The sequence below is a fragment of the Neophocaena asiaeorientalis genome, unplaced genomic scaffold (genome assembly GCF_003031525.2).
Source record: "Neophocaena asiaeorientalis asiaeorientalis breed wild unplaced genomic scaffold, Neophocaena_asiaeorientalis_V1.1 scaffold280, whole genome shotgun sequence".
Classification (NCBI taxonomy): Eukaryota; Metazoa; Chordata; class Mammalia; order Artiodactyla; family Phocoenidae; genus Neophocaena; species Neophocaena asiaeorientalis.
The window spans coordinates 7,184,182-7,205,534 of record NW_020185321.1 but is presented as its reverse complement, the minus strand read 5'-3'; the positions used below and the strand labels follow the sequence as shown (position 1 = coordinate 7,205,534).

The 21,353-nt window shown below is 52.7% G+C and overlaps 1 protein-coding gene across 6 annotated transcripts in view; it reads right to left on the bottom strand.

Moving 5' to 3' along the window:
- SIPA1L3 (signal induced proliferation associated 1 like 3) overlaps positions 1–21,353 on the bottom strand; it is a 234,371-nt gene that overhangs the window by 35,524 nt on the left and 177,494 nt on the right. For all 6 annotated transcript variants that reach the window (XM_024733750.1, XM_024733745.1, XM_024733749.1 and 3 more), the window contains 5 exons: positions 20,649–20,900; positions 19,689–19,826; positions 11,057–11,184; positions 5,706–5,824; positions 3,374–3,801 (listed from right to left, as the gene is read on the bottom strand). In XM_024733750.1, coding sequence (XP_024589518.1) covers positions 3,374–3,801; positions 5,706–5,824; positions 11,057–11,184; positions 19,689–19,826; positions 20,649–20,900 — 1,065 coding nt within the window. The remainder of the gene's footprint in view (positions 1–3,373; positions 3,802–5,705; positions 5,825–11,056; positions 11,185–19,688; positions 19,827–20,648; positions 20,901–21,353) is intronic.

The window sequence follows — 21,353 nt, the reverse complement described above, 5'->3', positions numbered from 1 at the left end:
GGGCAGTGTGGCTAGCGGCAGGCAGAGGCACGTGTGGGCCCCTCGAGCACAGGTGCTCAGTGACCTGCTGGGAACTTGTACCTACTGAGATGGGAAGATTCTGGGAGGACTGGCAGGGTGAGGTGGGACTTGCACATCTTCTCTGCCTAGAACACTCTGCCCTCCTAGTTCCCAGTAGCTTACCCTCTTTCCTTTAGGAAAGCACCTCCCATACTGGGTCAGGCCCCTCCTTCGGGCTCCCACACCCTGAACGCTTCCCTCACCCCGGCCCTGACCGCTATGGGCTGTCACTGTCTGGGGATGGGTATGTCTCTCCCTTGACTTTGAGCCTCACTAAGGCCCTGGCGCTGTCCCTAAATAAAGTGCTGATGCTCAGGTTCTTAGGTAAGACAGAGTCAGGCTTTAGTTAGGGACAGCGTCACGGCCTTAGTTAGGGACAGATTCAGCATCTTAGTTAGGGATAGATTCAGGGCCTTGGTTGGGAAAAGCATCAGGCCCTTAGTTAGGGACAGCGTCAAGGCCTTAATGACAGAGTCAGGGCCTTTCTTACGGACAGCGTCAGAGTTTTAGTTAGGGACAGCTCAGGCTGTTAGGGACAGTGTCAGGGCCTTAGCTAGGGACATCGACATGGCCTTAGTTAGGGACAGTGACAGGGCCTCCATTTCACAGATGAGGAAACAGGCCCAGAGAGGTTCAGTAATTTGCCCAAGGCCACACAGCCAAGACAAGGTGGTGTGGGGTGGCGCTCAAACCCCAGTGGGCTGACTCTGGAGTCCACGCTCTCATCTACCATGAACACATTCGTTTCTTGAAATCAACTCATTTAATTTTCCTTAATTTGTCCAAGGCAATATCTGTAAAATCAGGGGATGGGTTGATAACACTTTTCCTAATATCCATTTAAAATAAAACATTTTCCTCCCCACACCACCCCAAATCACCTCAAGCACCCCATTTTGGGAAATGCTGCTTCACACTAAAGCCTGGTTGCCTAGGAGAAAACTTCAGGAAGCAGCTTTAATGAGTAGATAAGAATGATTTGCAATTAGCATCAATTGTCTGTATGCAAATTAAAGCTCCCAACCGCAGGGCCCTCTTTTGTAGCAGGTTCCTCTCCCATTTTATTCCCTTCATTTCTGGGTTCAGCAAATCCTTCTCTCAGACACAGAGTAATTTTATACCCACCCCCCTGCCTCAGACATAGTCTACTCCCCAGCACCGCTGCCTTTATATCACAGACTCCAAAACCCTACAGCTACTGAGCTTTACTGACATGGGCCTGTGCCCAACACACGGGCTACCACAGCCGGGACCTGGGACCCCCATAGCTCCGAGGCCCTCTCGGTGGGCACACTTTGACATCCGTCTCAGTGATGACCTGATTCTACTCTGTCTCCCTCAACAGATGGTGGGTGAGGTGAGGGCTGGGGGCCTCGTCTGAATTTGCTCGTTACTTCTCCTTAGCTCTCGGCGTAGTCCCTGGGACACAACAAATCCCTGAGAAATATTTGTGAATGAAATGAATGGATAAATAAATGAATGAAGGAGCTGTTCAAGAGTCCGTGAGTTCAAATGATTAACATCTATCTGTCTAGGGAGGCTGGCTCAGACAGAGACCTAACTCCCTGGGGCACCCTTTCTCTCCACCCTCACCCTTCTCCTGGCTCCTGAGTCCAGGGGGACCAGGGCCACAGTGAGGGAAAGCACTGACAGACGGACACTCTCAAATACCGTGGTTTCCAAGTCTGTCAGAGTGTAAGCAGCCCCTTGGTTTTAGAATCTAGTTAAATACTTTAATTTCTACAACAGCTACACTCCCTTACGCTTCTGCATATTTTCCTTTCCGATCAACACCTGTCTCTCCAATACCGGCTTTCGAGTGTCAAGCAGCAGAACCTGAATTTGGTAACAACAGAACCGCCGCTCGGTCATGAGATCCTTTCAGGAGGTAGGGAGCAGCGCTCAAACATTCTCAACAGACCAGACTGGATTAAAGGGCTTTGCACGGCCAGGCTAGGAACTGCTAGGGAGATTTTTGCTTCACCTTTTTAAAATATATAGATATTTCTGTATAGTCAAAGACCCAGGTCCACTGTGGGTTGTGGTCAAGGAGGTCTGAGGCCACCGCCTGGGTGCACGTGTCCTGTGTGGAGAGAGGGGCAGGTCTGGGGACGGGCCAAGGTGTCAGGAAGCCAAGGGAGATGAAGGTCCCTAATGGGGTTCCTGGACACGGGCTGGCCCCTGCTCAGGTGTGGTCAGGGAGGAGAAAGGAGGTGGTGGCCTCAGGGGTGCACACTGGGGACTGCAGCACAGTAATCCCTGCCTGGGGCCGCAGACCTCTGAGGGGGCCCCTGGACCGGGCTGAGTCCTGTGACGGCAGAACTTTTCCAGGAGGCAGTTCGTGGCTTTCATCACATTCGCAAAGTGTGTGTGGTCCAGACTCCAGGTTGTTGGTGAGTCAATGCCTGTTCGTTCTCACTTATTACCCTGTCTGCCTCTCTACCAGCAGTTCTCAAAGCGTGGTCCCGGGACCAGCAACATTAGCATCTACACGGAACTTTGTAAAAACGCATACTCTCAGGCCCCACCCAGTAGGTCAGGGGAATCTGTGTTGAACAGCCCTCCAGTGGACTGTCTGGAGACCACACTGCCCTTTACTATGAAGGCTGGAAGGCTAACCCGTAACCTCCCAGACTTCCTTGTAGCTGAGATGGCCATGTGACACTGCCTGTCGAAGGGGGTTCTGGGAAAGCTTTTGCTTTCTCCACAGACATGGAGCTACACAGACGCTGCCGTCTTTCCTCTGTTCTCTGTCCCCATGTCCCCCAGGGGCACCACAGCCATCTGGAGACCAGGAAGTCACAGCCAGCATGAGGAGGGTGATGGAGCAGGAAGACACAGGCTGCTAGGCCTTGAGGCCCCCCCTGAGCCGCTGCTGCACCAGCCCAGCTCTGCCCTCTCTGGACTTCCCAAATGGGGACTATTAAACCTCTGTTTAAGCCACTGTGGGTCAGGTTTCCTATTACCTGCAGACAAATGCACTCCTAACAGAAACAGTCTGTGGCTCTCAGAAAGTGTAAAAACTACTAGTCTCAGGAGAGAGAAAAGGAAAGAGACTGAGGGTCAGACTGAACCAGAGACAGATGAGACAGCCAGCCAGGGATTTACCTCCCTCTACCGGCATCCTTAAAGGCCAATGGATGGCAGCAGGGGGTGGTCCACGAGTCTCCCAACTCTGTAAGCAAACTAAGGTGCGAGCATTCCCATCTGTGAGCATGTTTCTGGGGAGGGGAACACCACTGTCAGGATGGTGAGGGATGCAGGTGGTGGTCAGGGTTCCCCTGAAGGACTTGGACTAGATTCAGCGTCTTACCTGGACTGCCTCGGTGGGTCGCGGCTGCCCCCAGCCAGGCCTGTAGGGGTGCTGGAGCCTGAGGAGTACAGCTTCGGTCGGTAGCCCTTGTTCTGGCCAGTGACCCCAGGGGCGGGCGAGACCTCCCGACGCCGGTCTGTATGGTGGGACCGCCCGGCAGCCTCGCGCCCGCCTCCACAGAGGCCCATACTTCCCGGGGGCTTGTGTGGCTTGGCTGGCCGAGACGTCTTGGCCAGGGACAAGCAGCTGGGGCTAGAGGTGTAGAGGGTGGTGTCAATGCCACTGTCACTGGAGCCGCCCTTGGAGAGAGGGTCTTGCTCTGGCTCCAGTGGGTCCAGGGGGTCGAACCAGCGATCATCGCTGTGGCTGCTGGACGCGTTGCTGGAGAGGGTATTGCTGCTGGAATGACTGGAGTACTGAGGCTCTCCCTGGAAGTTAAGTGTGAACCCTGGAGCCGGACAGCTTCGAACTCTGGCTCCCCCACTTACTGGCCTTCCTATCTTGGGCAACTGATTGAACTACCCTGTGCCTCAGTTTCCACATCTGTAAAATGGGTTGATAATAACCCTGCCCCATGAGGTTGAGCAGGGGGATAAATGACAGCACATACGCAACATGCTGCCCACAGCTTAAGCTGAACACATCTGAAACTGAGCTCCTGGCCTTCCCTCCTGAATTCACCTCTTGCCTGTCTCACAATGGCACCTCCGTCCTTTCAGCTGCTCCACCCAAGAGCCGTGGAGTCACTCGATGCTGCTTTTGCTCTCACACCCGTATCTAATCCAACAGCAAATCCTGTCGCCTGAATCTTTGGAACAGATCCAAACCTGCCACTTCTCCTCCCTCTGTGGCTCCCCCCTGGTCCTGTCCACCACTGCCTCCTGCTGGACCATGGCAGGAGCCTCCTCCCTGGTCTCCCAACTCCCTGTCCCTGTCTCCCCTCACCCCTGGCCCCCAATCTGTTCCCTACGCGCAGCCAGAGACAGGCTGTGAACACTTGCGTCAGTTCATGTCCTCTCCCTGCTCACTCAGGGGAAAAGCAAGAGTCCTCACCATGGCCTCTGAGGCCCTGTGTGATCTGGTTCCAGGTTCTGGTCTCTAACTTTATCTCCCGCCTCCCTCTTGATCACTCTCCTCGAGCCACACTGGCCTTCTGGCTGTTCTTTGAGTATGCCAGGCACACTGCCCCCTCAGGGCCTTTGTACTTGCTGTTCCCTCTGTCTACAATGCTCTTCCCTCAGATATTTTCATGGGTTGCTCCTTACTTCATTCAAGATTTTGCTTAAAGGTTACCTCCTCAAAGGCCTTCTCTGACCACCTCATCCTAAAGTAGCTGTGCTTGACACTCTTTTCCCTTAACTGTACTTTGTTTTTCTTTCACAGCAAGAATTGGTTCTTACCATTATATAATGAAATCTGTTTCTTTGCTTACTGCTTGTTGCCCCCGCTGGGATGCCAACTTTGTGAGCACAGGGGTGCATCTGCCCTCTTCAACACTGTGGTCCCAATGCCTGGCACATTGTACAGGCCCATCAAACACCACACTGAATTGTTATTTGAAAGGGGAATAAACTTCTATTGTGTGAGGTCACTGAGATCTGGGGGCTGTCTGTTACAGCAGTTAACCTATTGCTGTAGATTGAATAGTCTGTGTTCCCCCAATATTCATAGGCTGAATCTCCAGTGGGATGGTATTAGGATGGAGGGCCTTTGGGAAGTGATTAGGTGGTTATGAGGGTAGAGCCCTCATGAATGGGATTATAAAACCGCTATATATTTTCACATATTTATCCTATATATGTTTATATATTCCTCATGGATGGGGTTATAAAATCCATATATGTATTTATATCCTTATAAAAGGGAGCACAGAGAGCTCCCTTCACACATGAGGTGGAGGGAAGGCCGTCTGTGAACCAGGAGGCAGGTTCTCACCAGACGCTCAATCTCCCTGCGCCTTGACCTTGGACTTCCCAGCCTCCAGAACTATAAGACATAAATTTCTGTTGCTCATCAGCCACCCAGTCTGTGGCATTTTTCTTACAGCAGCCCGAGCTGGTGAAGACACCTACCACAGCTGAGGTAATGAGGAAACTGTGGCTTCAGGGGCTGAAGGTCTTTGCTCAAGATGACGTGGATGGCAGGGGCTGGAGCCAGGATGTGCGCCTGGCTGGGTCTAACTCCAGACCAGGCATCTCGCCCCTCTGCTGGAGCGGAAGGGGGCAGAGGTGGAGCATGTGCTCACGTGTGCTGCTCAGAGGCCCACACCCAGGTGAAGCAGTCAGGGCGGGTAAGGCGGCCCCCGGGGTTGGCAGGTGGGGCCCAGACTCACCTTGGAATGCCTGTTGGGGGAATCTTTGCCTGCTGTGTCCTGCCTGGAGGTGTGCCTGCTCCCGCTGCTTCCAGTCATGGCCGAGAGCCGGGCCTGGGCGGGCACATGCCACAAAGGCTCTGCATTAAGACAGGAGACACACCAGTGGTCAGAGATGACTCAGGCTCTGGCCCAAGTTTCACCCAAAGAATCTGGTCCTTAATGTGGTTGGATGGTCCCACCCCTCTGCCAGCTTGTCTGCTCAGCTCACACACAGCCACGACCCTCATCAACTCAGGTCTTGGGGTCTAACAACACTCGGTAACAGAATGTTTACTGAGCACGTACCGTGTGCCAGGCACCATTCTAGCGCTTGACATGCGTTAAGTTCGCGAAGCCCTCCAACAGTCCTCCACCCACAAAGGAGCTTGAGCACCTTTTCATCCTTACTGGCCATTTGCATTTCCTATCTTGTAAATTACTTGCTCATATCCTTTACCCATTTTTCTACGAGACTGACTGTCTTTTGGTGAATAAGATTCTTTATATAACCGAGGTCGCATTCCTTTGTTGCTTCAACGTGCGTAGCTTTTTTTGGTTAAATGGAAGTGGTATCACAATAAGCATTGTCTCACAACTTGATTTCTTACTTTACAAATAAATAATACTTACACTTGCTTTTTGCTCTGTATCTTCATAATACATCTTCACATAAGTCAACTGAACATGAAGTTACCTTATTTTTAATAGCTGCACAGTATTCCATCATGTGAATGGACATCAATTATTTAACCAGTTTCCTGCTGATTGGACATTCCGGTTATTTTCGATTTTTCTTAATGTTCTGGTGGCCTTCCCTCTATACCCAACTTTGAGCAAGTGTGGAAGTATGTTTGGGACAGAATTCTCTAGTTCGAAGGTGAAACAGGTTTAAAATCACGATGGCTGGTGTGGGTGTAAATTAGTCTAAATTCCCAAGGCTAGCCAATGTGCCTGAATGGAGCATCGGATCTTAAAAAAACACACAACCCCGGTGGAGGGCTAGTTAATATCTATCAAACTTGCAAATGCACTAACAGAGGACCCAAACCCAGGCGGTCTAACACCGGAGCCCACAACTTTGATCGGTGCTGAATGATCGTAACGATAATTATTATCAAGCACACGTCTGTATCAGGTGCTACTACAAGTGCTTTGCAGGCATTACCTTGCTGCATCCTCTCAGTGATACTGCGAGGTGGATATTAGTACCAGTTTAATAGATGAAGGAGAACATTAAGACTCAGAGAGGTTAAGTAACTGGTCCAAGGTCACAAAGTAAGAAAGAGTTTCAGACCTGTGCTCTCAACCCCTGTACCCTCTCTGTGCTTCCCCAATAATGACAACTCCAGTGACAGTGCAGAGTGAGTGCTCGAGAAGCAGAAGCCGTCATTCCCTTCGTGATGGGCTGGGTCCTGTGCCGAGGGCTGGGCAGGTGTGATCTCACCGGACCCCGAAAGCACCCCGCAAGGAAAGACACTTAGGGTGTCCGCCACAGCAGAGGGACCTGAGGCTGGGAGAGATGAGGTCACCGCCAAGGTCACACAGCCGACTCAGAACTTCTCACCAGGCCTGTCGGAGGCTGAGCTCACAACCATACACACTGCTGCCCCCAGTGCAGCCGCAGAGGGCTCTGGGCCCATGTTCCTGCTGGGGAAGGTGGGCCTGGAGGGCCAGGCACGGCACTCAGGGACACGGCAGAGAGCAGCTTGGCTGGACATTGCCGAGGGTGTCACTGCCCATGTGGCTTTCATTTGGGAACCATGGTCATGAGAGGGGGCAGGCTGGCCGCTTTGTCCACCTACTTTACCTCTACAGACGCTTTTCCTCCCTGGAAGCATCCGACACGCCCAGGAGGCTCTGGTGCCCTGGGAAGTGGGCAGACCATGCCAGGAGACCGCATTTCTGCAGAGAGCCAAGCCCATGGCATTCACACCCAGCCTTCTCTACCACCTATGACACCAGTGGCTCCCACACTTCTGTCTCTGGCTGGACCTCTCCCCATAACTTCAGACTTGTATATATGGCTCCCTCACACGCCTCCACTGAGTGTCTGCTGGGCACTTCCCACTGGACACGGCCAAAGCCAACCCCTTATCTGCCCCCAAACCTGCATCTCTCATCATCTCCATCCTTTCAGCTGCTCGGGTCAGAAACTGGTTATCATCCTTGAGCATCAGGGAATTCTAACTTTACCTCCAAAGGACCATATCCAGAACCTGCCCATCTCTCCCTCTCCACTGGCCCCACCCTGCAAGAATCTGTAGCTAGAGGGACCCTGTGAACACCCGAGTCAGATCCCATCCCTCCTGTGCTCAGAAGAACTGAGTCCCGTGGTTCTGAGTGAAGGACGGAGTCCCCACCATGCTCTCCCCGTCACCTCCCTGGCCTCATCTCTCACTTCTCCAGCCACTCGGCCTCTTTGCTGTTCAACCAACACCACACCCCCTGCTAGCTCAGGGTCTTCAACCAGCTCCCTTTCACTGGAATGTTCTCCTCCCAGTTGGCTCCTCTGCATTCTTCTAGCCTCGCCTGAAATGTGATTTGCTCAGAGACACCCTCACCCCCAGACCCTACCAAGCTCTCTAGGCACTGTGTTTGTTTCCACTTAATACTCAGCATTATTAGTGAGTATTTATTACTCGGTGCTCCTGCTATTGCCCGGCTCTCCCACCAACTGTCAGCACCAAGAAGGCAGGGGACACGCCTGTCTGGCTCACACTGTATCCCTGGCACCCAGCCTGGCACACATCACTGGTGACGTGTTGAATGAATGGAGGGATGAAGGGCTAGGTTCCTGCCTCTCCTTGGCCGCCCCAGTGTCCCCTTTGCCCCTAGCCCTGCCCTTAGCAGGCCCTGATCCTGGGCCCTTCACTGGCCCTCTGAACTGGGCCCTAGTGACCTTCTGGCGCTCCTGCTTCACTCTTGACACACCTGGGTGGGTGACAGACATGGACGTGGCTGTGAGAGATGTGCTGAAAACACGGCCAGGCACGGGCCTGGGGCAGCTGGTGGCTCTGGGGCCACCTTCCTAACCTGGGTGCGCTGAGGCTTGAGAAACACTCACTCTGTGGGTGAGGGACTGTGGTGGTGTCTGTGGGTGATGAGGGTTAAGGAGGGTTCTAGAACCAACAGGTCTTGGTCCAAATCTCAATGATACTACTCACCAGCAGGGACCTCTGACAAGGGACAACCTTTCTGTGCCTCATCTTCCTCGTTTCTAAAACAGGGCAGTCACGGCACCCAATCTGTCGTGTTCCTGAGATGATTAAACAGGAGGGAGTGTACAGCACCGGAAACCGTACTGCTGTCACTGCAATCACGGTCATCTGACCAGGGCTGGGCACAGCCCCACATCCATCGTGGCACCTGATTCCCCCACCCTGGTCTTGAATACATTCTAAACTTTATGACAGCTCCTAGACACAGACTGCCCTGATGTGTGTGTGTGCAGGGAGGGGTTAGTCAACTTATAACAAGGTCTCAAGGAAGTGAGAGGGGAGATGAGCTCTAGGGGACAGAAGAGGAAAGAAAGGAGGGACCATGGTGAGCTTCTGTGACTCCTTATTTGGGGCCCATGGTGAATGCTGGAAAATTTTCCTTCTTATTCTACACTTTGGTGTAATGACATCGCCAAGCAACGCGTTTCTCTTCTCAACTGGGTGGGGTGGGGGGAAAAGGATGCAAATCTGCCTGTGCTGGAGCAAAGATCACAGACTGCGGGCGGGATCAAGCGTGCTGAGGAGAGGAGCGAACCCGTGTCTGCAGGTCCCGGAGGCAGCAGCAGTGGCGGACAGTTAGGGGTTGGGGCGATCTGCTTGCCTGCAGTCCAACCGTTGTCCCTGGTTTAAGAGAACCATGGGGCGGGGGTGCTGAGGAATTCTCCAGGCCGCTAATCCTGGGGCAGGCAACCTCTCCCCTGCCCCACAGTGCCCGGGGGAGCCGGTGATGTGCTGCCATGGTCCTCCCCGCCGAGAGCTGCCTGGATACTCTCGAACACCCGCTGCGTGGACATCTCCATCTCCTGCCCCTCTGATGTCAGCACTCTCTGAGACTTCACTGATTGTCTTTCTTTTGAACCCACCCACCATCTGCTGGTTCTTACGCTTCAAAGGGGCTACAACTTTGTTATGAGGAATCATGTTTAAGATATTCTTCTAAGTAGTACATGCCCATGATTGATACTTATACACAGAAGAACAGACAGATGAGAAGATGCTCAGTCTCATCAGGCATCAGAAAAATGCAAATTAAAAACACAACGTGATACTACTACGTGCCCACTAGACAGGCTGAAATGAAAAGGCTGGTGAGGACGGAGCAAATAGAACTCTCTCTCTGTCGTTGGTGGGAGTGGTGTAAATGGTTTGGCAGTCTCTTATAAAGTTAAACGCATGACCCAGCAATTCCACTCCTAGGTATACTCCCTGCAGAAATGTGAGTATGTGTTCATCAAAAGACAGGTATGAGGATATTCCTGGCAGCGCTATTCTAAGCAGCCCCTAACTGGAAACAACCCAAATGTCCTTCAACGTTAGACTCAAGTAAGAAATTGTGGCTCATTCAGACAATGGATATGCTACTCAGAAATGGCGTGGCTACACACAACCTCGTGGCCGACCCTTACCAACACAACAGTACTGAGCAACAGAAGACACACACACACACACACACACACACACACACACACACACACACACACACACAGTGCATCCAGTGGGAGTCTACATTCCATACGCGTGAAGTTCAAAACCAGGCAAGATTAAGTCTGGTCATGGGAAGCAAGACAGGAGTGGCCTTTGGGGATACTGATTGGGAGGGGCTGGGGCCTTCCAGGAGGCTGGCCACGTCTGTCTCTGCCCTGGGTGTGGAACATGGGCATGTTCACTTTGTGATACGTTATCACACTAGATGCTCCAGATTTGGGCTCGTTTCTCAGCACAGCAGTTGAGACGCAACGCTGGAAGCTTTATGTAATGAGCAGCCTCAGAACACTGCCGGCTCGGCTCCCCTGAGAGCACCACTTCCAGCCCTTTTCAACGACTTCCCCTGGTGGTCTCCACCTCCAAGTCGCACACACATCTGTGCCCTGGCTCCTGACCGACAGTGTCGGCAGACCCCGTCTGCTGATGCCCTGCCCGGGTGGAGATGGATCTGGCTCGCTGGTCCCTGCCGCTCTCCCGGGTGACCTCTCTAATCTTATGTGTGGCACTTACAGCTTTCTTTTGTGTTTTATCCATCACTGACAGGAGGAGGGGTGTCACCTGTCACGCTGTGACTAAGAGGTTGTGCAGGGTGAGGCCAGGGGCACAGCTGGCCTGGGGAGACCTTACCCGGCTTCTGGCGCTCCATGGTGCTCTCCTGGCTGGTCAGGCCGCCTGAGGAGGACTCGCCGCTGGACGTCCCGTCGTGGCTGAAGTGGGGATCAAAAGACAGCAGTGGGTGTGGGGCGGCTGTGTACCTGCAGAGGAGTAAGAGGACCAAACACAGGGTGAAGGGCTGGTGTGCCAAAACCACTGAGACTTCCTTGATGTGGGGTTTTAAATACACGGGAGGCCCCGTGCAGAGGGGAGGCTAGGTGAGGAAGCCTGGAAACGTGCTATTAACTGAGGGTCAGGAGTGAGTTCTGCACGGGAAGCATGCCAGGGAGCCGGTGGTGGCAGGGCGTGTGGGGCCAGGTGGGGTCCTCAAGGAAGGAGGGGGCAGAAGCCACCTGGGCAACAGCCCTACCCAGAGGCTCCTCCGGGGTCCCGTTTCTTGGCTGCGAAACGGGGTAAGCTGTCATCAGCAGCCCCCGCCCCCAGGCCTGTCTTGGGCTCCCTTTATCTCTGGTGGAGGAGGGCAGGATAAGGCTGCGTTTGTAGGTACAGGAGGCCTGGAACCTGGCGGCCTGGTGATCAAACCTCCCCTCGGCCTCTTGCCCAGCCAGGTACAGTCACTCCCTTGCCCTGAGCCTCAGTTTCCCTAGTTGTTAAGAGGCAACTGCAGTAGGTCCTTCCTTGCAGGACTGAATGTCGTCCTGTGTGTCCAGAGCTTAGCCTGAGGCTGACAGGCCGGAACTGTGTATGTCTCTCTGGTGGAGGAAAGAGCTGCAGAGGAGAAGCTGTGGGCTCAGGCTTCAGAACAAGGCAGGTCTGGGCTCAACCCCAGCTCCATCCCTTACTAGCTGCGTGACCTTGGTTGGGCAAGCGCTCATCAGTTTAAGCTGCCGTTTTCCTGTCTGAAAAATGACACTTTCTGCTTCACAGGGTCGTGGAGGAATGAAATAACAAAGTTGTCTCCTAGACAGAAATTCTCTTGGAGGCTGGCCCCGCATGCCCGCAGGCAAGGGCTGAGATTTAACAGAGGGATTGGCAAAAGGTTCTCTGTGGCCTCAGGTCCCACAGACATTCTCTATGAACCCGGAGTGAATCCTGTGGGTGCCTCCCAACGTCCATTCCACCTCAGATCAGAGCCAGTCATGGCGGAAACCTTCTCCCTGTCTGGGGTTGCTTAGGGACAGGCACATGAGATGTGAGAGGATGTGAGTTATTAAGACTCCCATGAAATACTTCTGGCTCTTCACCTGGCAAGCACATGGCAGGACCACACTTCCTTGCCCCTTGAGACGGCCGGCTGGGACTGTGAGACTAGTTCTCGCCAGTGAGCTGTGAGGCAGCCTGCATCCTTAGAGGTCCAACCAGTGCTGGACCTGCAGTGTGGGTGCAAAATAAACCTTCGCTGACTTTGGTCACTGCAATTTTCAGGCATCTGTTACCCAGCATAACCTGACTGAAATGGGGGAAGTCTGCTGAGGAGCTTTGGGGAAAAGTCTCCTTGCTCCGAAGGGAGCTGACATGGAAAGATGGCCTCTCTTCTTCACCAGGTGTTGCTGGGCTCAGAGCCGCTGTCACCCTCTCCCAACCAGCCTGAGAACAAGGCCAATGCTGAGCGTGGGAGGGAGTAGGCACCGGGCCCTTGATGATGTTGTCGAGATGCTGGATTAACCCTCCCTGGAGCCTGCTCTGCCTCTGAACCTTCTTTGCTGTGACATAACACATTCCTACAGCATTTTGAGTCAGCCAAGTTTTGGCTACTTGCCACCAGAAACATTCCATTGACATAAGCCCTGGACTTTGCAGGAATCACTGAGCCTCCATTAATCAAGCTGATATTGTGATTCCCCATTTGGCTCCTGTGCCTATACTTGCAACTTGAAAGGATGATAAACCAGGACCCCCCAAAATCCAAAAGAGGAGTTAACTGACTTCTCCAGGGTCACCCTGCCAGCCCTCAGCCAGGGCTGTCTCTGTAGAGACCAACGCTAAACCCCTGGCTTCCACGCCTCCAGGGCAGCAGAGGGGTGCTGCAGAGGTGCACTGGACTTCCTGGTATCTCATCTTGACTCACCTGCCAAGAAAATACATAGTATCCCCGCTTCTCCAGACCTTGAACTCTAATGCCTCCAGGAAAAAAAGAGTCAAAACAATAAAAAAGCATAGGCTGTCTTCAGCTTAGCAGCCAGCCAACCTCCTGGTAAAATGTGGCTCCAGCACAGCTGGAAACTGCAGTGTTGATGTGTTTATTCCATTGTCTCAAAATGTCCATATCGAACTCTGAGTACTCAAGGAAGACGGCAGTGGCTGGGATCAGCTAAAGGAAAGCGGGAGGTCCAAGTGGTAGATGCTGCAGGCTGCTCCCTCAGTGCCTACGCTCTGCTTCCACCTTGATAATGGAATGCCAACTGTACTGGGGGCAGCAATGTGATCGGCTAACAAACTACATTTCCCAGGCTCCCTTGCAGTCCTGGCCAATGAGATAAGAGTACTGCACGTGACTCCCAGGCAATCTCTGGAAGTGTGCGGTTGGTGCCTTTACCTCATTATCTCCTTAAGGCTGAGCAGCCACCTTAAGACCAGTAGGCCACAGGCCAAGGGTGACAGAACGTCGGGCGAGGAGGAGCAGCCAAACCCAATCCCAACTCTTTTTTTTTTTTTTTTGGCTGCACTGCGTGGCTTACGGGATCTTAGTTCCCCGACCAGGGATTGAACCTGGGCCCCGGCAGTGAAAGCGCCGCATCCTAACCACTGGACTGCCGGAGAAGTCCCCTGATGGACTGTCTTTAGCTGGATATATGTTACCAGCTTAACCTCTCAGCTAACTGTCCCCAGTCGAGACAACCTGTACTTTGTCCATTTTTGTAATTCTCTCACTAAAAAGCCTTCTTATTATCCCAATGCAAACTGACTGACCTATGTTGACCATTCTTTAGGTGCTGAATATGTCCTATTTGGGGCCATTTCTATCATTACCACATCCTGGTCAAGCTGATTGGAAAGTGGAACATTCCAGAATCTCACCATGCATAGCTCTGGGCAAAACTTCCCAGAAGCAGGTTTGGGCTGCCAGGATCTTGGCTTTGAACTTCCTACTCTGCCATATAGGAAAGTACCAAGATGGAATTGAACTCCTGAGGGCAAGGCTCCAGGCCTGGATGGAAGAGTGGATGGGTGCATTACAGGAGGACTGGGTAAAGGGTGGACGGACGATGCAGCCACTGCTGGCTGCCACCCCAGTCAGCATCATCTTCTTTGCCTCTACTGGTGGAGTCCAGGTTCTGCTCTGGCGGCCATCCCTCTGACACGCGACTTGTGTAAATCCTGATGGTTTAAGACAGTCATGGGGGTCCAACGTGACCTTGCCAGGGGTTAGTTCAGGGGTGGGCAAGTGACCGAGTTCCTTCACTGTTAGAAACAGAGAGAAGCTCTTCCTTCTTTTTCTGCAGGGCACCGGTTTTGCTTGGGGCCACAGTAGCCCTCGTGGGTCATGAACGGAGCCAGGTCCCTGAGGGTGACCCTGTACAATTAACCAGCCCTAGACCCACCCCACCTCTGGACTTATTACGTGATGATGATAAATCCCCCTGATGCTCACGCCTTCTTGAGTTAGGTATTTTGTCTGAAGTCAAATGCCGCCTAACTGATATACCACTCTTTATGGAAGTGGCAGAGAAAAACAAAGGGAAAAAAAAAAAAAAAGCGAGCCAGGTGGCCTAATGAGCAAATGTCTGGGGTCCACGCCAGCCCCGCAGGGTGCTGAGCTGGGTACACAATTCTGTCTTAGCGCTCTGTACTGAGTTTGGAGGTTTGCTCATGTTGCACACGAGAGTGGCAAACTCCTGAGGATGGGGACCGCATCTGCAGCTTGCGGCACAGCCCTGCATGCAGCAGTAACAGAAACCTCACAGAGCACTTACTGTGTGCCGGGCTCAGTCCTAAGTGCTCGAGAGAGATTCCCTCCTAGAATGTCCTCAACACTGCTCAGAGGCAGACTTTTTTTTTTTAACAGCTAATTTTTCTTTTCTTTTTTTTTGGGCCTTGCTGTGTGGCGTGAGGGATCCTAGTTCCCTGACCAGGAATGGAACTTGTGCCCCCTGCAGTGGAAGTGCAGAGCCCTAACCATTGGACCACCAACGGCAGACGTTTTACATGTGAGCAAACTGAGAGGCAGAGAGGTGAAGCCTACTCTCACACGGCTGATGAGGTGCAGGCCATCTTGCCCTCCTGCTGTCTCAGTAAATCTAAAATGGGCCACAGGACAGGTTCTGTCTATGAGGGCCTTCGAGCTCCAAAAAGCCTGATGAATTTGGCAAGTTGCAGTCCCACTGGAGAAGACAGCAGGAGACACAGGAGTCCTGAGGGGGGAATTTCCGCGGCTGGGCTGGAATGTCTGGCTTGGGTCACACAGGCTCCAAGATGTCAACTGTGCGGCAGGAAAAGGGGAAAGGAGCTGAGGCCAAAGGCCACTGGGGCAGCCTGACTCGTTCCCGGGCCTCTTATCGCTGGCTGGTGACTGGCCATGAGACACACTTTTGGGGGTTTAGGGGCTGAGGTGTGCTAGGAATGGTTGGCAAAATTTGGAACCTAGCTGTTGACAGAGATAAAAATTGCTGAGACCTAGGCCACAGAGAGCCGAGTCAGGCTCCATTGGTGCCCTGCGAAGAGAGGGGTGGGCTGGGAAGAGCTGGAATCCAAGGGAAAAGTGAGAGTTTTTCACTTGCCAATGCCAGAAAGTCTGAAACACAAAATCACAGCCATCAAGTGTCACTGTGGGGTGGGGACTCCAGTAAGGACCATGCACGTCACCCTGATTTGGAGGATGCGCTCAGAGTCTCGTGGGCAGGCAGGACAGCTCTGGGTCAGAGTCGGTCCCTTGGAATCACATAGGCCTGGGTTCCTGGAAAAGTGATCTTGGCCAACCTTGGCCAAGTGGATTCACCTAGTTGAGCCTCAGTTTTCCCTTTCCCTCTGTAAAATGGGACACGCTACCCACCTCATAGAATTGCTGGAAGCACGCGTTGAGATCATGCGTATAGCTCGGTGGAACAGTCTAGAGATTACAGAAATAGACTCACACAAATGTGCCCAATTAATTTCCCCTTCCAATGAATTTTTGCTTTAAGAAGCAAAAGCAATACACTGGAGGAGGGAGAGCCTTTTCCATAAATGGTACTGGACATCGGCAGGCAAAAAAAGGAACCTCAACCGAAACCTTTCACCTTAGGCAAAAACTAGCTTTGAAAAACTCAAAGTGGATCATGAACTTAAATGTAAAATAGAAAACAATTAAAACTTCTAGGAAGGGAATTCCCTGGCGGTCCAGTGGTTGGGATTCCGCGCTTCCATTGCAGGGGGCACGGGTTTGATCCCTGGTCGGGGAACTAAGATCCCGCATGCTGCACAGCATGGCAAAAAAAAAAAAAGGAAAAACTTCTAGGAAAAAAAAATCTTCAGGACTCAGGACTAGGCAGAGCTCTAAGATTTAACACCAGAAGCATATGATCCATAAAAGGAAAACAATGATAATTTGGAGCTCGTCAAAATTAAAAACTTTTGTGAAAGACCCTGTTATGAAGATGAAAAGACAAACTAATGACTGGGAGAAAATTTTTGCAAACCACAAAGCTAACAAAGGACTTGTATCTAGAATATATAAACATTGAAAAACAAAGATGTTCAACATCATTAGCCATTAGAGAAATGCAAATTAAAACCACAATGAGGGCTTCCCAGGTGGCACAGTGGTTAAGAAATCTGCCTGCCAATGCAGGGGACACGGGTTCGAGCCCGGGTCCGGGAAGATGCCACATGCTGCGAAGCAACTAAGCCCATGCGCCACAACTACTGAGTGCGCTCTAGAGCTCGCGAGCCGCAACTACTGAGCCCGCGTGCCACAACTACTGAAGCCTGTGCGCCTAGAGCCCGTGCTCTGCAACGAGAGAAGCCAATGCAATGAGCAGCCCGTACACCGCAACGAAGAGTAGCCCCCGCTCACTGCAACTACAGAAAGCCCACACTCAGCAATGAAGATCCGTCGCAGCCAAAAACAAAACGAACAAAAAAACCCCACAATGAGATACCATCACACACTTATGAGAATAGCTGAAACGAAAAACGGTGATGACACCAGAGAGCGACAAGGATGTGGAGAAACTGGATGACTCATACCTTGCCAGTGGGAATGGACAATGGTACAACCACTCTGGAAAATAGTTTGGCAGCTCTTTTTAAAACTAAAAATGGACTTATCACAAAGTAAGCAATTGTATTCTCTTTTCTTCCTAAACACTTCTCTACACATAATACAGAATGGTCAGCATACCCCTTCACAGAAATAACAATGTTCTCAACTCCCTGAGTAAATAGCACTCTTAGAAACATCTCTCGCCCACGTCCCGGAGCTTTACTGAGGTATAACTGACAAATAAAACTGCAATATATTTAAAGTGTACAGAGTAATGAATTATGTATACATTGTGAAATGATTACCACAATTGAGTTAATTAACACATCTATCATCTCACATAGTTATCTTAGTTTTGGGTGAGAATGCTTAAGATCTACTCTTTTAGCAGATTTTAAGTGTACAGTACAGAGTTATTAACTACAGCCACCATGCTACACATTAAATCCTCAGAACTTATTCATCTCATAACCCAAAGTTTGTGCCCTTTGACCAACATCGCTCCATTTCCCCCACCCCCAGGCAGCCACCATTCTACTCTGTTTCTTTGAGTTCAACTTTTTTTTTCCCTCCTGCATTCCACACCATTCTGCTTACTCACATCTGTAGCCTTTGCTGTCTGGAATGACCTTCTCCCTCTTCTCTGCGGCAAACTCCTATTAATTTCTCAAAGCCTTATTCAAATGCCACTTCCTCCTGGCAGCCAGCCTAGACCTGACGCTGGGCTGAGCTCCCTCCTCTGAGGCCTGAGTCTGTTAGAGCTCTCATCAGAGTGTACAACCCTTCTAAGATCCTCTCTCCGCCAAAGCAGCACTGACAACAGGAACCCCTGGGGTAAGTGAGTATCTCAAATATTTCTTCTGACACCTGGCACATGGAAGGCTCTGGGGATCCTTTGCTGATGAAAGCTAAATGGTGGCCACTAGAAGATGAAAGACTGAGTATGTTTCCCCCAGTTTTACAACAGAGGCTTAGAATCAAACGATGTTTAGTGTGGTGGCTCTCAAAGTGTGTTCCCTGGACCAGCAGCCTTGGTATCGCATGCTCTACCCCAGTCCTACCAAGCTGGAAACTCAGGGGTAAGACCAGTAATCTGTACTTTAACAAGCCCTCCCTCCGGGTGATTCTGAAGCTCACTATTTAAACCAACTCACTCACTCAATCCATTTTCATCAAATATATACCAAGGATCTACCATGTGCCAGACCCTGTGCTGTGTGATGGTAATAATATTATACAAAACGACCTGGAAAGGTATCGTACCTTGGAGAGCAGGCTTGTTCGTGCACACATACGTGAGTATGCATGCACATGTGTGTGTGCACACACGCTTAACTGGGCTAACAGAACGGAGAGCGCTCAAGGCCATGGTCAGGAAATACACGTGAAGCCAAGGGCACAGGGGCAGCGCGTCACCTAGTGTGGGGGGAGGTGCAGGGAAGCCTTCCTGGAGGAGGAGGAGCAGCACCCACACTGGTGTCTGTGGAGTGGGTGGGGGTGAAGCTCATGAAGAATTTCCATGGGGAGGATCCTGAAATGCACACAGCCTGCCTAGGAAATCAGAAGCGGCCAGGGCGGCTCATGTGCAGGGCACTGCACAAGGCTGGAGAGGCGGGTGCGTCCCAGTGGCCAGAGTGAGGCATGGAGGCTGTGTCCTGAGGGCTCTGGGACACAAGGAGGGTTTGGAGTAGGGGACAGACATGGCCAGATATGCAAAGACCTCCCAGTTACTGAGTGGGGGGTGGACCAGAGGAGGTGGCACAGAGGCTGGGGGCTCAGGGAGGTGGCCAGGGTGGGGCACTGGGGAAAGGAGGAGGGGGCGGAGATGCTCAGGAGGTTGAAGGGGTGGACCGCAGTAGAGGGGAGGGGGGGGAAGGGACACATCCAGGATGAGGTGCACGGCTCTGGCCTGAAGACAGGGCAGTGGTGGGGCTGCCCTTCAGACAGGGACCCTGGAGGAGGAAGGTTATAGGGCACCAGGGCTGAAGGCTGCTGGAGAGCAAGCTAGAGAGCTTGGGTGTATCCCGAGGGTGCTGGGGAGCCAGGGAGGAGCTGGGAAGATCCCTCAGGCTGCCAGACTGGAGAAGGGGACAGGACTGAAGCCCGACAGGCCATGAAAACTGGGTGATGCTGGTGGCCTGGTCCTGGGGCACACAGGCTGGAGTCAGATGAATGGTTGTTCTGGAGGGCGCCTGCTGTGGCTCAGACAAGTGATTCAGGTGTCAGGAAAACGGCAACCAAAATGCTGCTGCAAAGACAGGCACAGCAAGTCCTGCCCAGGCCGGCTTGGCCCTGCATCTTAATACACACAGCCCACCCTCCTGGAGGTCCTCTGATGACCTTCAGGGATCCAGAAGCCCCATAAAATGGCAAATAAACTTGTGGGGTAAGTGCATTTCCTGAGGAAGAAGGATTCTGGCTTTCACCAGCTTCCTTAACTGAAAAGAGCGAAGAGACTCTGACCTTTCTGGGGATGGCTTGTATCTTGCGTAGGTGGCAGAGCCGGGGGTGGAGAAGCTCCCAGAAGGCTGTCGGTAGGGAGGGACTTTGTCGACCCCTGCTGGTGATGCTGTGTAAGGGGTTTCTGGGAAGCTGACGGGCCTGGAACAGAGATAGGAGGGAGGAAGGCAGTGGGGGTGAGCGGGGAGGATACCCCTGCCCTCTGAGGAGCGACAGCCAGACCTCTCCCTAGGCCCAACCACATCCCATCTGATTCACCTGCTATCCTCCCATGGGGACAGAGAGAGGGCTGCTGAGCAAAGGGCAGCAGGAAGCCAGGGCACCCCCTGCCTGCCTTCCCACTGCGGCTGAGCCTGCCCCTCAGCTTCTGTGGCCTGATGGGGCTCTGATGGGGCTGCGAAGACCATTCCCGCCCACGCCTGGGACAAGACGCTCCTTTGCAAGGTGGATTCCTTCATTACTTGGAAAATTTTCTTTATCTTTTAATATGTAATATATTCAAAAGCATTTATCTTTAAGGTGTATGCCATCATAATAAAACAAACTCCCTGAAGCTACCACCCAACCCAAGGGCTAGGGTGGTGGCAATGCCTGCCCACTGGTGGGCTCCTCCCCTTCCCACCTCCCTGCCAGAAGGAATCACTGTCCTAAATTTTGTGCTTATCAGTCCTTTGACCTTTTTAAAAAAATATATAGTTTTAATCATATACATTAGGGTGGATTTCCAACCTCAGATCCTGAGCTCCCCAGCTCTGGGCCCTCACACAAGAGGCTCATAAGGCAAGCTTAAGGGAAGGAGGAAGTGGGGGGCATATAAGCACGAGAAGAAAAGGAGGAAGACTGAGGAGAAGAAGAGACTGGACAGCAGGGGAAGGAGAGAGAAAAGGGCAAAGGGCGGCCGCAGACAGGAGGGAGGTGCGGGCTGGGCTGGTGCCCCGGGTGGGGTGCGGGGAGAGTCCTTACCTCTTGCTGTGCAGGGGCTGGGACTCCCGGAAGGGGACCATGGGGGTCTGCTTCGGGGGCCGGCTCAGGGACTGGGCGTGCCCGGGGGCGGTGGGAGTGGCCCACTTGGAGGCTGGGAGAGAGTTGTGGGACGCGGGCCCGCTCCACTGCCAGGGAGCGTTGCTGCGGTAGGGGGGCCGGCCCCCCGCGACCAGGCTCTCCAGCTCCGTCTTGGGCTCCGAGGTATTCATGTCGTAGGTCTCTGGCCACCCCCTGGGAAGAAAAACTGCATTACTCAGACAGGCCCCGGCCCACCAGCGCGCACGCCTGCTGAGCATGGCACCAGCACGGGCTGGGCTTTCCCACCCAATCTGAACGGACACGGTCCATTTTAAAGGCCCAGTAGGTACCCTTTAAACTGGTCTGACGTGTAGCAGCGTGGAGGCCTCAACTGGGACAGGGCCCAACAATGTGGCTCCAACGCTTGGCGCTCTCTACCTCATCTCCTCTCCCCTCCTCTTCCTCTCTCGTCTCCCTTCCTCTCCCTTCTCCCTGACCCAGGCCTTGGGTCGGCCAGAGTCCTCCATGGGCTGGCTCGGCCCCCCTTGGTGGTTCTCGGGGCCAGGAAGGCGGATGCCCTCAGAATCAAAGGACAGTATCTGCCTTGTTCCAAAGAAGCTCAAAGGCAGCTGGAAGAGGAGCAGGTGACCTACTTTGCAGGGTGGT